Source organism: Takifugu rubripes, chromosome 20 (genome assembly GCF_901000725.2).
Source record: "Takifugu rubripes chromosome 20, fTakRub1.2, whole genome shotgun sequence".
Taxonomy (NCBI): Eukaryota; Metazoa; Chordata; class Actinopteri; order Tetraodontiformes; family Tetraodontidae; genus Takifugu; species Takifugu rubripes.
This window is the reverse complement of record NC_042304.1, coordinates 9,169,911-9,188,123: the sequence shown is the minus strand read 5'-3', so window position 1 is coordinate 9,188,123 and position 18,213 is coordinate 9,169,911. Positions and strand designations below refer to the sequence as shown.

General features: G+C 43.8%; 1 protein-coding gene across 6 annotated transcripts in view; it reads left to right on the top strand.

Moving 5' to 3' along the window:
- Window positions 1-283: 283 nt before the first annotated feature.
- The window catches only part of cacna1ea (calcium channel, voltage-dependent, R type, alpha 1E subunit a), a 59,540-nt gene continuing 41,610 nt past the window's right edge, over window positions 284-18,213 (top strand). For all 6 annotated transcript variants that reach the window (XM_029828256.1, XM_029828254.1, XM_029828255.1 and 3 more), the window contains exons 1-2: window positions 284-389; window positions 6,104-6,660. In XM_029828256.1, coding sequence (XP_029684116.1) covers window positions 6,137-6,660 — 524 coding nt within the window. In that variant the 5' untranslated portion in view covers window positions 284-389; window positions 6,104-6,136. The remainder of the gene's footprint in view (window positions 390-6,103; window positions 6,661-18,213) is intronic.

Genomic DNA, 18,213 nt, shown 5'->3' with positions numbered 1-18,213 from the left:
AACCAACAATAAAGTACAGCTCAGCTCAACCTGGAGCCGGCGATCCAGGTCTGAGGCTCGATGCTGTTTGACCACGTCAAGGTTGGCTTTGCTGAATTAGTTTCTATTTAAAAGAAGCATCGCTACATTTATGTAACAGTACCTGCAACTATCAGCAAGTGTTGTTGTAAAATGTTCTTGTAATTCTGCGCCATGGACAAATTCCCTTTACTCCCCTTGACTGACGCCCCCCTCTCCCTCGTCCTCTCTCTCTCTCCCTGACTCTCTCTCTCTCTCTCTCTCTCTCTCTTCGTTGGCTGGGGAAAACGGTGGACGTGGTCCATTTTCTGACCACATTTTTATTTTCTGTTGGGGGATGAACGAGATGGAAAGGAGTTCTCACTTTCTAGGTGAGTATTGCGACGTCATTTGCCTTTCTTCATTTGAAAATGGGAGCTTGTGTTTTGCTAGACTCAGTTTCTTGTGGGTAAACCGACATGCCCACCTTTTGGCAAAGATTTTCTCTGATCCAACAGTGAAGCTGGTTGCAGGGGTCCTTAAGGTGGAGTCTTTTTCCGTCTTAATTGATAGTAGATCTTCATGAAATAGCCTGCTCTGCAAGACTGTGACGCTTTCATGTGACTTAAAACCCAACCACCTGCAGTTTTGCAGATGAAAAGACATGTTCCCAGTTAACAGAATGCAAACCTCACTCTTTTCCCCCAAAGGCTGTTACATGCTTTTGCAGAGGCAATCACTTTTTAACCACTGTCTGTGTAATAGAAGAGAGAACAGATCTTTTTCTTTTTTCAAAATGTTTGCTCCTTGCTTGGTGTATTCTCAGCTGCCTTACAAGACATTAGGTGATTGCGTGAGAGCATTTAATGTCTCTTCTGCAAGTGCAACAGGCAGGAGACGGCATTGAATCTTTGTCTTCGGCCTGGTGTCGGCAGCTTTTTTCAGTTAGAGTAGGTGTCAGAATGAGGTGTAGGTGCCACACCGAGGCAGACCTGAATATGGACACATTAATGATTAAGTAGATGGATAACGTTTTAGGTACAGAGAGAGTGATCTCCCCAGTTTATTCCCATGGGCAGCGATCATTACTTGCACGAGTGAAGAATACATTAAAGGTGAGTAAATTACATTGCTGCAGTGAGTGAAGAGGATGGGTCATAGGGTAAATCTAAGTTTGAGGGACTAATATGTAATTTGCATGCATCTTTAAAGCACTGTGCTTTAAATATGCCTCTAAACTTGTTCAGTCGTTTGACTTTGGCATGCAGACAGTGGTGTTTGGGTTTAAACCCTCACTGTAGTTGAGCCTTTTAATTTCAGTTCTTCAATCAGCAGCAAACTACTAATTACCAGAGGATCAATAAGGACTGATCTCATTTTAAATGAGCCATTTCATTGCCGAGTGCTGCTTTCCTGCTGCATTTTGATCACTATTTGAACCTTTCCAGGCAGGTTAGGCTATATGTTACTGTTGGACTGTTAATCTTTCCATGTCAAGTGCTCTAATTTTCCCATTTAAATAATACCAGGGGTGTAAATTGGTTTTTCATTATTCATGAATTTGTGCCACTGTCTGTTTGCCTGTGTTAGACCATTAGCATTACAAAGAGTGCACCTATTCAGAATGTTGGTTTGGCCATTCATCATGATTATCTATATTATGTAATGGCTACAAATGCAATTATGTTACAGTTCAGTTCATTTCGTTTGGTTAAATATGTGCAAAGAGTGCCAAAGCACAAACACATTTTCAAAAATAATACCCTTTTTTGGATACGCTACATTAGATCATGGGGGGAACATTTAAGGAGTCGTCACTGGTTATGGTGGAATCTTAATCTCTGCTGACTGATGCAGTTGACTAAAGACAAGGGCAGTAAACCCTCCTTGTGACTGCAGCGTAGTTAGTTTGTCTCAGACTATTTGTACATTTACTTTCTATCAATGTGCTTTCTTTAGGTACTGTAAGTTTCCCAGTAGACATACAGTATAATAACCAACATTCTGTGCATATGCACTGATGTATTCATTTTAACAGCAGGGAAAGTATCTATGTAACAGTCTCTCTATCACAGAGTATAAAGAACTTAATTGTGTTGAGACCATGTAAAAAAGTATTTTGTGATTTTATTCAATCAGAGAATTCCAATAGAAGAAATTATTCAGTGCATTATGTTGTTAACTAATTTTTGTCATCTTAAATCCATGGAACAGTTTAGAACTCTATTTAAGCAGTGAATTCAAGAACCTAGAAAGCAACAAAGGTAAAAACCAAAAGCCAAAATACCAAAATACCTCTGAAGGATCAGCCGATCACGGCTGATCTGATTTGTCAGTGGTGGTTGGATCCTTTAAGGACACGCCCTTTCATCAACGTTGCACTTTGGGACAGACTGACTCATAAATTTAAAAAATAAATGATTGAAGGCAATAAAAGAATTGCAGGACAAAAATGAGCCTTCTTTTCCTGCTGAAACAGGTTGTGCTATTTCTGAGACTTTCTGGCAAATACTGTGAATTATTGATGGTCTTTATTAGGTCCAAGTAATGATCAATATTCTGGAACACAATTAAAGTAACTGAGACAATCAAGAGTTGGACTAAAGCACATATATGTGTGTGTTTACACTTTCAGAAGTAAAAAGATCCCTGACGTCTCTCTAATAAGGTTTTTAACTTTGTAGACGTCACTGGTCTCAGAGTCACTGCCTGTTTTTGTAACCTCTCCTCTTTTTGTTCTCTCAGGATATTTGGTGTCTTGTAAATGTAAAACTCTCCTTCTGCCATTTATATGTTAGTTTGTCTGCTGTGCTGTCATCTCTTTCTCAGCTGAATGTTTCTGCAGAATATTTAAACACAAGTTTTGCAGTGTACACAGAATGTTGTGCAGGAGATACGCAGCACAGACACAGATAGCTGTGAGATGCATGGCAGCTGGATTAAATCGGTGTTCGCAAGCATTCGTGTCCTACAACCGTTCCACATCCATTCATGCTGATTCAATCATGGTTTGGATTTTAAAGGCATTTTGTCCATTACGAGGAAAGATAATATGAAAGAAACAAATAGAAAGTGTTGTTGAGGATGGGGAAATAGCCTCTTCATTTTAGCCTCCATGAGACTACATTTCTGTGAGTGAGGGCGAGTGAGCTGAGTGTTTTTCCAGGCTGAAATGTGTTTCCTTGCACTCCATTTCCATTGTGGACCTCCTGCACCGCTCCACAAACACAGTGGTTATTTTCAGGCGGCTCCAATTTTTACACCTGATCTCCTTTCAAACACATCAGCCACTTTAGTTCATTCAGTTGACACAACACTTCCTGCCACATTTCTGGCTGTTCACCAGCACGACACTCAGGTTTAGTGGAGGATCCGGTGAAATATGGCGTGTAATCAGGTAGTCATGTGCGGAGCAGGTGCGAGGAGCCTCCTCGCCTGCCAGAGCCTCTCCTTCACTCCTCATTATTTGCAGGCACCTGGAGGTTTGACAAAACATGTAAAACACACAGTCTGACCCCATTATGACTGTGAGATTGACTTTGTCAAAAGGCTTGGTTGGCTTCTGTGGAACTGGAAAGCCATGAAATAGTTGGGAGAAGCCCATTAGAATTTAGGATCGAGCAGTTAAAGATAATGGCATCGTGAGATCTCACTGACCGCAGTCCTGGCAGTGCTGATTGGACAATCATTCAACGTTGAGTCCAGAGGGAGCAGCTCCAGATTGGGTGGTTTTGCCTCTTAATTGCAAATGTGGAAGGTTTTTAGAGCTGTGTGGTGAAGGATAGTTTCTACTGGTGCTGCTGGTCTGATTGTCCTAATGGCTGTGGTCTTACACAGGATGTTTACTTTTTAAAAGTTTGGTTTAATGACACAATCCTTTCATTTTCACCCATGAGCACCAAACACATCCTGATTGCTGGGAAAAAAGTAAGTATATTAAGAAAAACACAAATAAGATATAACTCAGTTAGTGGATCTTTAAAATTGCTGGTGGCACTTCTGGTACCAGAGATTATGTGCTTCATCTAAAAATGCCCTTATTTTGTTTAAGAAAAAGAAAGAGAGAATTTCATTTCAAGTTAAAATGAGATCATCAGAAAAGTGCAAAGAACAAACCCTTGTAAGATAAATGATTATTCTTACATGTGTGAGAATAAATACATTAAAATGGCACATTTATGTCCTAAAACCCAAGCTAGAAAAGACCGTTTGTATTGTTATTATCATTGCATTGTGTTCATCTCACGAGCAGATGGTGGGTCATAAACCAATGCTTTAAACACCCCAATAGAGTATACACAAGACTTAATGACTGTAAATGCACCATATATGAGCCAAAAACACTCATCCTGTGGTGATAAGAACTGAATGGTTGTGTGTTTGTGTGTGTGTCTGTGTGTGTGTCTGTGTGCGTGCGTGTGTGTGTGTCTGTGTGTGGGTGACCCATAAGGATAAATAGTCATTCTACTAGCAATGAGAGGCCATTTTGACTGGTCTTCGCAACCTCAAAGGACTGTTGGAAGGTTAAGACACGGTTTTAAGCTTGAGGATACAATTAGATTTAGGTTAAGGTTAGGTGGTTAGTTGTGATGGTTAGGGTTAAGGACCTGGGTAATGCAATGTGTCTATGAATGTTTCAAAGCTACAATGACTAATAGGTGTTTATGTCTAGGGAAGCATAATTAATGCTTATCCACACCTTAGATTAGATAAAATCAATATCTGTGTTCATTTTTTGGTAATAATCACCCTTTGGTTGTTGTTTCAAATCTGACTAGAACTTTAGTTTTTGAATGTTTATACCACTTAATTCATTTTCGTTTCCTCTAAGCTCTTTCAAGCTTAATACCCAAAGTCTCGATCAACCTCGACTCATCGTGTTGCCGCCAGTGCAATTTGAAAACACAATTTGCCAAATGGACTCCGTAAGCGCCAGATCAATGGCGGTCTGTCCCTCCATTCCTCAGATCAACATAATGGGCCATTGTGTAGACAAATATGTGTTCAGTAAAGCTATATTATCTCAATATTTCTCTGCCCTGCTCTTAATCATTCCTGCATTAAGGATGTCAACCTAGAGCCCAGAGTCAGGCTGGTAGCACAGAAGAAAGAGATGAATTGGTGGCAGCTCAGTTCATGTTCATTAAGACGCGACATTTATACTCATTTTATCAAGCAACAAAACAACTGGCCATTGTCTATTGACCTTTGAGCAGCGTCAGGGTCACGTCAGTGGCATACGCACCAGCTACTTCCGGGTCTCATCCACATATGCAAATATAGTCAGCCGTATGCTTATCAGGGTGTCCAACCATCCACCGTAGCGCTCTGAATGCAATATCTCACCATCGCCTTGGGTCAAATTCTTCAAATTTGCCACAACCGTTTCCTCACATCCATAGGTGATTCGATTTGGGCAGCAGAGGACATTATTGAGCCTCAGGTGATTGTGGTTGCTCCCAGGGACCAGTCAATATGAAAATGTACCTTCCTGATAATATTAGTAAATCAACATTTGATTATTTTGGCATTTGCACAGCTATAAATGTGTCACAGTAAAACTCCTGAAATCAAAGAAATGTGGAGAGTGAGATGTGTTTTATGTCAATGCTCACATCCCTGAAGCCTGACTGTTCCTTATTATTCCCAGTATGAATAGTGGTGGAAGGATTTACGTGTTCCTTCTACCTCCTCATTCTTCCGAATTGCACATCTGAGCAGCACTGACAGCATAATTCGAGGATTAGTTTTGAGGGTGTCTGAACGTGCCTGATTGGTTTTGATGCTCGGAGGTGAGATTGTTAATCAAATCTCCGAAGGGTTTGCCAAACGCACTCACACACTCTCTGAAAAAGCTGTTCTGAACAAACTGAACACAACCATATCTCAGCTGTAGTGCCATTGAACTATTGTTGTGCCATCACATAATCCACATTAACAACAATCACACAAATTATCTGTATTTCCTTTAACTTTCAAATCAGTTTTTGTGTATTGACTCCAGAAAACCACGGGCGCTACCTATCTTTTACATCGGGAATTCGCTCTGAAGAGAAATTTGACAGTGACGGCAGTGTTTCTCACACATTTCTTCCTCTCCCTGCAGCACTATGCTGAGACCCCAGGCAGCCCTCCCATCATGTTGGAACTGGGCTCCTGTTCGGTGAGCTCTCAGTCTCTGTCAGGCGACTACTGCACCGTGGTTCAACCCAGAGCCCCGGCTGAGGCAAAGCGTCCGGCTGTCGGTGCGGCCATGGGCAAGATGTGCGGTAGCGGCACCCCGAGACATCACATCCTTCCCTCGTTCCCGGCGGACTGTGAAAGTTGGCAGAAGCACCGCGCAGCTGGAGGGTCCAGCCCATTTTCTGACTCCCGCTCCTTCATGGAGCCCCAAAGTCTCTGCACCAGCTTCGACACCCTCTATCTTCCACAGGTGTCTGGCTACACCCCCGGTGCACATCCGAACCGCCTGGGCCTGTCTCTTGACGTGGCCTCAACCTTTGACGTGGGAGGGGGGGTGATGGGGTTGGATGGAGACATGGCAATAAGTCCCAACGTGATTAAGAGACGGCGCGGCGGCCTGATTGAGCAGAAAGACATAGTCAAAGCCCACCAGGCTCACAAGATCCACAGCACGCCACAGGCACGACGCAAGGAGTGGGAGTGAGTATATGTCTGACCTGCTGAAGTTCTGACCAGAATAAAATGTATTTGATAATGTATTCATTGCAAAATGTCTGTGAATAACCCTTGCTTTAGTACAGGAGCTCATCAGAAGCCAAAAGGCTGACGGACGAACAAGTAGAACAATCATTATTGCACAAAAAAATTAATACCATGATTGGCAGGATCCATCAATATTTAAATCAAAGGCTGCCAGAAAGGTGCTGGGCTTCTTCTTCCTCCCAGTCGGAAAACAGTTTAGCAGTTAAACATGGAGGATCTATTTTTTCATCAGGTTGCACAAGCAGGCTATTATATATTAATTAAGAACTCATTCACATGTTTGTACCACGTGAAACTGTGTGTGTGTGTGTGTGTGTGTGTGTGTGTGTGTGTGTGTGTGTGTGTGTGTGTGAGAGACCACGTGTGTTTATCGGTTTCCTTCCCTGTGGTGCTGTGGAATTTCTAGCTGGTTATAGTAATGACCCCCCCTCGTTTCCCTGCTGAAGCTCAGGCTTCACCTCAAGCAGCGTTGCCACCCTCTGGGGCCCCTCATTTTCTCCACCACAGGTACAGGATGCCACATCCCACGAGTTGCAATGTCTGAGGGATGGAGAGACGCGTTGCAGCGCAATCATGATATTCAAATGTGAGGTATGAGTAGGCAGAGGAACTCAAGAACACCTCCTGCTTTTATTTGCATTTGGTATTTGAGAAATTGGCACTGAAGTGGTTAAACCATCAATGCACTTGGCCATGGACCGGATCGGTCCAGCCTGGCATAATAATGACAGTGGTGCATGACGCGACTCCTCTTCTGCTGAGAGGACCATGATCAGCGTGAGTCAGGATGTGGTTCAACCCTGATCATTAATTCAGGGATGGTCACAGGCAGCTGACAGAAGAACCGTTCTAAATCGGCACCACTAAGGCGAAGTCTACACAGCAGAAATACCCAGAATGAACAGACACTGCCCCCAGTCCTGAGCAGGCTAGATGCTGGTGGGTCACACACACACACACACACACACACACACACACACACACACACTGACCCTAAGCTAAACCCAATTCTAACTTTAACTTTAGAACCATGCCTTAAGCGTCAAACAGACCTATGAAGTTCTGAGGAGCAGCCAAAATGTCCTTGTTTCTCAAAAATGTCCCCACATTGCTAGTTGAGGGGGAAAAAATCCCAAACACCTCAATGTTATGTAAATAAATTGCATGTATATAATATACTTATATACTGGGCATCTGATATTGATGTGTTAATAAATCAATTAATAGAACGTGGTGCCACAGTGGTTAGTACAGCTGCTACACAGCAAAAAACCCCAAAACATCTGCATTTGTTTCTTCCTGTGTGTGTTTACGTGTACATCTTTATGGTTCTTTTTCAGTAGCGCTTTATGAAAAGATGATATTTTGAGGCCTTAGCGTGGCCTAAATGACAGACTTCGAGCTGGATCAATTGCACGGGCTTCAGTAGTTGTTGTGGAACACAAACAGGGAGAGATCTATAATTGTGTCGGTATTTTCCCCTCCAAGAGGCCCTGGATCTTTGGGGTGTGCTGCTCTCCCAGATAAGGGTCACAGATTTCTCCAGCTTTACTAGTTGACTCACTGTAAAGAGTTTTAAGCTATAGGGATATAACTGCCTTTTCTGGCAAAAGAAAGTCTGTTCCACAGCATTTTCAGTTTGTCCTGAGTGAAAGAAAGAGAAATCCAAAAGTACAAATGTGCAACTGGCAGCATGGGAGGAAGTTAATTTAAGTGGTGCAGGCCAAATATTGGAGACAGTTAATATACTTGATGGCAGCGTATGCTAAATCCACGAGTCATTAAAACTGTGCTTGGAAACTGATGGAGAGCTGAATTCAGACTGTCAGGGTGATCTGGAATGCTGTATTCAAAGAGCCGGTTCCCAGCAGGGGGCAGGCACAAAATATGCTTATATATGAATGTAGGATATTACAATTAGGAGTTATTCCCTTGTTTTTTTGTTTTGATGTGACTTCCAGCATATCTTTACTCCTTCCCACAGTCATGATGAACATTTTGGCTTTTGCATATCACCTTCAGTCCCTTTTTTTTTTTTTAATTTGGGACCAGCCAATGTCATCAGTTTAAACCAAACAAATTAGACCTGCAGGGTCAAAAAGATGCCATTCTTATCCAATAAAGCAGGTTCTACAAACACTTTCCAAAATTAGTGTAATGGGTGTGTGTGTGTGTTTGTGTGTGTGTGTGTGTGTGTGTGTGTTTGTGTGTGTGTGTGGACAATAAAAATCAGAGCTCAACTGCTGGAAAAGCAAAAGGACAATGGTTCTGGAAGAGAGGCACACCCTCTATTCCAGCAGTGTTCTGCTGGTGTTACAGGCATGTGTCTCACACACACACACACACACACACACTGATATAATCATCTGCACAAACAAACTGAGGGGTGTCAGATTACAGATTCACGTAATGGCTCACAGCTGATGTGCTCTGTACAACACGATGGAGGACTCAGTTACAGAAGAAAGATGGAGACATCAGCACATCATTCCTGCCCACGTGCCTACGTGGGTGTGTGTCGGCTCCGTCGTCTCGGTCCTCGGTTGGTACTGTGCTCTTCAGGGTTGTGCGTGTGATCTTCAGCTCTTCTGATCACATCCTGGCACGCAGCCCGCCAGCTGTGGCGACGAACACCCGAGAGCGTCCGCTGGACTTTAATGCTCACGGCTGTAGAAGAAGATTACTAGTTTACAGTACAAAGTCCAAACCGAGCGATCCAGCTTTTAGCTACTAATGATGTGGCATAAATATCTCGATTCATGCTCATTATGATGCACATGGGAAGGTGGCACTTCAAAATGGATCCTGTCTGAATGTTTTTCCTTACTCCTCTTTGGTGGAATGCAGATGTTTAACTAACGTCACATAAACTGGAAACTATTTGTTCCAGCCCACAGAATCTGCGTTGTGAGAGAACATCCAACCTGCAGAGGTTCTCAAATCAGCTGTTTCACCTCCTGACCTGTTGCGCTGTTCATCAGATGGGGATTCCATCCATTCAGTCTGCAAATCCCCCCCCCCCCTCCTCCGGGGAACAGCAAGACAGCCGTTTCTGTCGGAGGCGCGCTGTAATTGGATAAAAGGGTGCGTCGTCTAAACCAAATCCCCTCTGCACAGTCGTACCAATTTGACGAGATTTGCTTCTCCGGGTTCCTCTCGGGTTAATCTCCATTGTTCCTGTCTGAGATACACTTCCTCTCCGTGGGCTCAATTTAAGGTCAATGCCCAATTTGTGAAAAGTTCACGGCGGGCAGCTCTCCGTCTTTCATCAATGTTTAAGTAGAGAGGGCCCAGTGCTTAATTGGGCCTGACGCTTTCTGATCTAATCAGTACACAACTGAGAGGTACTCTGCGTCTCGCTGCATTAGTCTGCCTCTCCTTCATTATTGTCTTCCTGCCAGTGACAGACAGACAGACAGACAGACAGGCAGGCAGGCAGACAGATAGGCAGGCAGACAGGCAGGCAGGAAGACAGGCAGACAGACAGATATGCAGGCAGGCAGGCAGGCAGACAGACAGACAGGCAGGCAGACAGATATGCAGGCAGGCAGGCAGACAGACAGACAGACAGACAGGCAGACAGATAGGCAGACAGACAGGCAGGCAGACAGGCAGGCAGACAGACAGGCAGGCAGGCAGACAGACAGACAGACAGGCAGACAGACAGACAGACAGGCAGGCAGACAGACAGGCAGGCAGACAGGCAGACAGACAGGCAGACAGACAGGCAGACAGACAGGCAGACAGACAGGCAGCAAAGTGTAAATGTCACGGCTCTTCGTCACGAGTGAATTATTAATGATGACATGCTGGAAAGGCATTTTCCATGAGACAAATCTGTACCACTGTCAGAGAATACGGAGAAAAGGCCGCGGCGAAGGAAAGTTTAGAGGCTGTTTAAGTTTCAATTTTGCTTGTGTTGTTCTGGGAACGTAGGATACACCAGTACGTAATCCCTTCCTATGCTCACTCACAGTTCTTGGACGATAAAATGAAACTGGTGGTGACATCATGAAACGCGATATCTGCCAGTAAGCGATGGCGTCTGGCCTTGACTGAACGGTGCTCCGGGCTGTGAAATCAGCCCAGTGGAGCGATGGGTGCAGGTTCGGTCGTGCAGCAGATACTGACGGATGTGTTCTAAACATTCTGTCAGTTCTTAGATAGGACTCAACCACATGACGAACGCTTTTGGCTCTCAGTTTTAATGACTGATGACCACTGAGGTGAACGATGATGGTGGCGCTGACACGATCATTTAAAGTTCACCTGGAGAGGCCGGCAGAACCTCTCTATATGCAAAGCTAGCCACACCATCAAGGAGAGTATGCAATTATTACTGTTGCAACTTCAGATGACTTAATGTTCTTAGTTGGACCTCCAGTAAATGTATGTGATCTCAGGAGGATACAGAGAGGAATGCTGGATGGTGGATTTCTAATTTGTCTCACATCTAAACATCTAATTTATAGGAACAATCTGAGCCATAACTTTGTTTGTTTGTGGGATTCGGCGCTCCGCAGCCTCATCTAGCCTCCATATTTCATGGATTTCATGCATGGCCTCATTCTGCGGTCCCCATTCGCACCTGAAAACAGACATCACCTTACAAACCAGGCACGAATGGACTCGTGGCCTCCTTTAGTCACACCAGCTACGTCTCCTGGGAGCGCTGTAGAAAATATGAGCCCCGATCCTCCCATCTAACATCACATGGCAGCACGCATGCAGTGGCGCAAGTGTGTTCTTGTGCAGACACACACATGCACGCTTATCTGCAATGAAAAATTAAGTATACATAATTAACTGTGTGAAATCTGTCCCTGAAGGCCTCTGCAGTCCAGGTTTGCAGTCACTAGCTAGACTCACATCTATTACATGTTTAATATTTAATGACATCTGCTGACGACTCAATTCCTTCAAGCAAAGAAAATAAATCTTATAATATTGTTATGATCATTTGAAATATTATTTGGTGCCATTTTTATGAGTGTTCTATAAATGTCACCGTCCTAACAGTAGCTTAACTCAATAAAAGAGAGCAGCCCGGAGAGTTGATTCAGTTTTTGTTTTTTTAGATCATATTTATTTTAGTGTTACTTGGAGCATTTCCTCTGAGTCTGGATGTATCTGACCTTGATTTACCTCTTGTGCGTCTCATTGCTGGAGAGGAAAGTCCTTTTTCACCACTTGACTCTCCCCAACTTCCCACTGATATGAGACTGTTTAGCACAGGAAGCAACGTGACCTGTCATCTGCTGCACCAGCATCCAGCACAAATGAAAGACTTTTATGTTACAGTGTTTGATTAAAGTGACTCTTAATCCCAGGATTGCGGCAAAACCCTCAGGCAAAATATTTGAGTCTTGAAAGCTGCCTGGTCAGGCATCCCTGACCAGAATCCCTGAACTCACTTGTGTCCATTAATTCAAAGCTCCAGATTTAGATATCATAGATGTGCCGCAGATGCCTTTGTAGTGTAACACAATTTCTCTTAGCCATTAAAGCTTTCAAGTCAAATGGGTTGAGGAGCTAAAGTTTTTTCTGCCCCTTTTGGGATTGCATTAGATGTATGGGGTCCACATACATCTAGTTGTTGCTTACAGCGTTTGCTGTGTTCACCTAAACACTCCAGGGGATGGGATCTCTCTCTCTTTCTGTGTGTCTTTGGGCACGTGCGCGTGACAAAGGTAGCACACATGCCGTAGTTTGTGACTTATTTTGCTCCAGGAGGGAGCAGCGGCCTGACAAATGGGTGGAAGGATGCTGGGTAAGCAAAATGAGCCGTCATCAATATCCCAGCGCAGACAGCCGCGAGCTACAGCTTGGGAGGTTCATCAGTGACCCCTAGTGGAGGCACTGATAACCTGCAGCGGGCTCTAAAATCCAAATTAGAGGCGTTTGTAGAAAACATGATGACATTTGTGATGAATTGTAGCGACATTTTATTGAACTAAACAGCAATATTAGAAGAGAGGTGAGTTCTTTCTAAAATAAAAACAATGACAATCTATACATCTGAAGCTAGTTTGACTTTACCTATATTAAATTGACCAGTAGAGCGCGCAAGAATCCAAAATAGCGTATTTCACGCTGCCTTGTTTGTTTTTGCTTAGAGAAAATCAGTTTCATTTACCATCCTGTGCAGTGAAAATTGAGTTCCACGGTCTGCAAATTCCTTGTTTCTTCAATTTCAGTGCTTTAACATTAAAATAGAAGTCCTGCTGATGTGATGTTTATCTTTTTCGGATTGTAGATGTCAGGATTTGATAGGGTATTTTAATCTTTAGAGTTTCTCTTCTCTGTCTCCTGCTGACGTTTTCCTTGCTTCCACCAGTCTAAAAACCTTCTGCAGACACCGGCACAGCACCAATAAATTTATAGCAGCCTGTTGGCGTTGTCGATCTGTGGGGCTGCCAGCTTGATTATTAACACTCCTTCCAGTCTCTCTAATCCAAATTTATTTCGATTTAAAAACTAAAATAAAAAGTACATTTGCCGCAGCATCACGTATCACTGACAAAACCTTTTCTTTGTTTCTTAGATTTTTGTTGATCTAGAAAGCTTAGAAATGTAATGTATTTTTTTAAAAATATGTTATGTTTCTGATTATTTATTTCCCGAGCCACAAAATGCTGTAGTCCCTACCTTTACCGCTAGGTGACAGCAATGATTCAACTAAATCTTCGCTTGAGTTTAATAAATTTGGGACATTAGTGAGAGGACACATTCTTCTCACCTTAATATATGAATGTGACACCTACCTTATATTTATCAACCTTAGTAAAAGCATTAATCTAAAATAGAGTTAAGGGTCTTTTATAGGAAATTAACAGCTTGACAAATTGAAAGCTCTTCGATTAGCTGTTTAATGTTTGTGTTTTTAATTGAAGTGATGTCTATTTATTTTTTTGCTTAAGATAATAATATTGTTCAAATACAAATGCCAGCTAAACATATTCTGAAAAAAATCAGTGTCAGTGGCTAGAAAAATGGCACTTAAATGTGAGCTCTGTGACAGCTGGGTGATGAGCAGCATGTTTCTGAGCTCATCTAACAGACAGAATGACTGCATTGCAGGGATTTAATGCACGCATCGCTGCCATGTCTAAATCTGCATAATTCTGGTCAGTATCAAAGTCAGGAGTTCATCCCAGTGGATTAACAAGGTCACACAGGTATTATGGAAGCCTTATTCTTCTTTGGTTCACTATAAGAATCCTTTCTGACAGTGCAGAGATGTCAGTGTTTGTGACTCCATTGTTATGTAGTTCATGGTTAAAGTCTGACTGTTGCTCTCACCTCTCTAAATCCAGGTTGACAGCACGTGCAGGGTGGGGTTAGTTTCTCTGGCGATGATGAACTCTGGTTCCCCCTTGGAGAAGCCATTTTTATTGACTACTTTATATTTCGAAATGTTGGGTTTCAGCGACGGATCCATAGGGCTGAGAATAGGGGGCACGTCGGTTCAGTTGCTAGGTAACAAGTACGAGGAAGACAACAGTGGAAGAGAGAAATCTGGGTTGGGTGGAGAGATGTAGAGAGGGAGGCCAAATAAGACTTAGAGGAGGGGGAAAGAGATAGAGGAAGACGGAGAAAATGCGTTTTATCTGGCTGGCTTCAGGCGTCCATCAAGGCCGGGAAAGGAAGCAACAGTGCTGCTATTTCGGTGATGTGTTTTGACAAAGTGATGACTATTGATTCTGCCAAAAAGACTCGCAATTATTCCCGCTTCCACGATCAAAACACTGTCTGCATGTAAAAAGCCCTAAAAATTCAAATTGTGGGTCTTGTTCACGTCCATCGAGCACACAGGCAGGCGCGGCGACACATGCACATAAAAGGTCTTCTCATCCTCCAGCCATTACCATCTCAATGAAGCTAAAAATAGTCCACCCCCCCACCCCCCCACGACCCCTTTATCTCGCCGCATCAATAGGTGTTGTCTGCATGACTGTCCTGTGTTTGTGGTGAGTTTCCTCTGTCACGCTGGTTTCAAGGGCCGTGCTGATGGTGGGTTTGGAGAAACTCAGGAGGTTAAAAGTGTTTTTGAGGTTTTGGGATCCTGTGAAAGCCAGAATGATTATCTTAAGGTTAACATTTGCTTTTTTCTTTCAGACTTGTTTGAAAGCAGGTGATGGAGACTCTAACGCTGGTCCTCGATGTGAGTGTGAGTGGCTGGTGTGTGTCCTGGGCTGGACCGCTGGCCTGTGCAGGGTGTATCCCTGCCCCTCTCCCCGTGCGTGTCGGGATAGACTCACTACCCAAAGTGGCTCTGAATGCGCATAAGAGGCGGAAAATAGATGGCTGAATCATCTTTCAGCTTGTTTTAAAAAAAAAAAATTGATTATGAAAGATAAATCACCCAGGAATTCATCCAAAGGCCTGTCAGCTTTTTCCCACGGAAAAACCTCCTTTGACAAATGTCGCAGTGAAACCTGACATCAGGTTTGGATAAGGTTCAGTGATGACAAATGCGCTCACACCCCCCTGTGTGTTTATGGGAGGGCGCAACAGTTGCTTGTGTCTCTCAAGTGTGTGAAAACAAAAAGGGATACTGGAGTCTCTCCCAGCAGTCACTGGGACAGAGGAAGGACCAGACGACGGCCAGGACACACTCACGCCGAGGAGTGATTTAGAGTCTCCAATCACCCGGAGTTAGCGACTGAGGAACAGTTTCTCAAAGACTGTGGACCATCGAGATGCTGGTGTCAGACCTTCTTGTGACATCATCATCATCATCATCATCATCATCATCATATTCCAGTGTTCTCACAAGAGAGTAAAACTAGTAGAATGTCCATTTCAAATATATAGAGTATGGTTGATGTGATCACCCAGAAGGATGGGATGGCGCTTGTTTCCATGCTCAGTTCCATGCTCATATTCACCTGTATAGCTCCCTCGAACGGCTGTCAGCAGGTGCATCATGCACGCTGATGAAAATGCGTTGACAGGACATACACCAACACACAGAGTCCTCCCATGATGCCTTTCTCTATCTGCGTCACAGGGTGAAAAGGTGTAACATAATGTCCCGCATGGGTTATTCTTAGGGTTCACAGAGGCCTTTTCAACGTAAACGTCACCATATAGGTTTCGAGATTGTTTGATCTTCCCAAAGTTGCGCACTTTTAAATGCATTATACTCTATAAAAAGTTCTGGTCTTGACGATCCACATGAAATCTTTTTAAAATGGCTGGAAGGTGGATACTGCTCACATTACATAGACACCCAACACGTGTGCACGTGAACACACGTGCGCTCCCACTCTTTGTTCCCCGCAGGGTAAGAAGATAATTTCATTACGAGATGTCTGACCGCGATAACGATCAGGTTTCACACACGGACCTGCCAGGGACCCCCGTTAACACGTCCTGTTTTGGAGCTGAAATCTTTGTTCACACCTCAGTCCGGTGACAATAAATACCTTTCCAGGAACGACTGTCACCCCGCTGTCATGACGACAGCTGAGTTCAGCTGTACATGCCAGCCAGGCATCCAAAGCGATTCCACACGAATCCTAACTGTTTTTACCACGAAGACCGGTCCATCGAGGTGACCAAACGGCCCAGTTAGGATAGATTTATGCAATGGTTGCTAATGAGGATTTTAAAAAAAATGTGTTACTTTATTATGCAAGATTTTAACAAAAAGGCTATATTGCCTCACACTTTGTAATGAGATGTCCCAATTTCCATCTGTGCTCCATTTTTAATGCTTGCATAGTGTTGGAGCACTAATGAGACAGGCTACACGCCATTGATCTTCATTGATCACCACCTTCATCAGAGCGTCGTCACATCCGTCAGTGTCGGCTCCCTCATGGATTCATCTTCCTTCAGCCTCCATTTTTTGGAGTATTTCAACAGTGAAAATGCTAAAATGAAACTATTTAGGCTGCAGCTGCCTGGGTGTGTCCAACCCTCTACATTTGAGTGTGTGAGTGGACGTGTGTTTGGAGTGTGTGTTCCTGCCTCTCACCCTGTGACTGCTGGGGCACAAAGACAAGGATTGAACCTGCCAAAGCCAGTAGGTTTGTAGTTCAAGACCAAGCTCTGAAAGGCAATACTAGATGCCCGGAAACTGAAAATGACGACAGCTCCAGGAGTCATGAGGTTGGGGTCAGTTTGAACCTGAACGTGTTTGGGTCTTCAGCGAAGTGCAGAATAAAGGTAGTCCAGTATCAGTGTACTGTCCCTGAGGGCCCAACACTGGGGTCAGGCCTGAAGGGGGGGATGTTCAGCTCAGCCCCAATCAGGGACACGGAGCTTCCCTCCAGCAGACCCATCATTTGCAGGCTGAGTCATAAGGGTCTGATAGTTGAGGGGCAAAATGATGGCAGTGCTGGGTCCTCCACACACTAAGATGTTAGCAGAGTCCAGAAATAAACAGGAATTAAAAAATGGGGATGACAATAAACATAACAACATCAATATGTCATTCAATAGGGGATTTAATTGCACTCAACAGAGGGAAATTACACATTTATTGGACATTTACTGTGGAGTGATGATCCTCTCTACCCATGATGATTGAAGACATTAGACTGCCCTCTGCAAAAGTGTAGCTCACTAATGGAGACTGACTCGTTTGTTGGCCTGTTTTTAATCATTTACCTTGACAACGAGGTTGTTGATGTTAGATATAGATATGTCCACAGTTGCCTTCAAGAACCAGGCTTTGAGAAGACAAGGCGTTTGTCCTTGGAAGCAAAACAAGACTTTCAGGGGCTTCACATTTGAAATCAGAGAATTTGATTTAGGCTGAACAGTTGATCTGACAGCTGGCTGTCATCATTGATGATGCTCTGCTTTCAGCTGTCTGTCTATTCTTTCTGTTTCCTGTTTTCATCCATCCCAGCACTTCTGTTGTTATCGAAAAGCACTGAAGTCCCAGAGAGTCACAGAACCAAATACAAGAAAATATAACCAAACAGAAATCAAAGTTTCCTTTGCTTTTTCTGGACCTGACTGATTCACAAAGGAACCATCAAACAAAAGTTCTGTTTCTCCGAAATTTCACTGAAATTTATAATAAATGGAAGCTGCCAGCATATTTACTAAAAAAGTGACGATTTCAGCAGATGATTACTGTTCCGTCTGCTGCTCAATAGTAGGTTCTGAACTCCATAATTAGCCACAGCCACATTAGTCCACAGATCTGATGCGTGACCAGCATTCACTTTTCTGGTGCGGGGGCGTGACGACGCAGGGCGACACGGCCAATAACGCAGCGTGGTTCCCTCTGCCAGTACCTGAACAGTCCCGGCCAACGCTCACATCAATAATGGACAGCAAAAGCACAAACTGTTGTCAACTGTTCAGATGGCCGGTTTAAGTGATCCGCGCTCATTTATTGTAATCCCTCATGTGGCTTTTCCATTAACGCTGCTTTCCAAAGTGCGCCCTGTGACGGCGCGGGTTGGACAGAGGTGAGGAGAGGTGTGTCCGTCTCCTCTCCCCCTGCTGTAACACAGACGCTTCCTC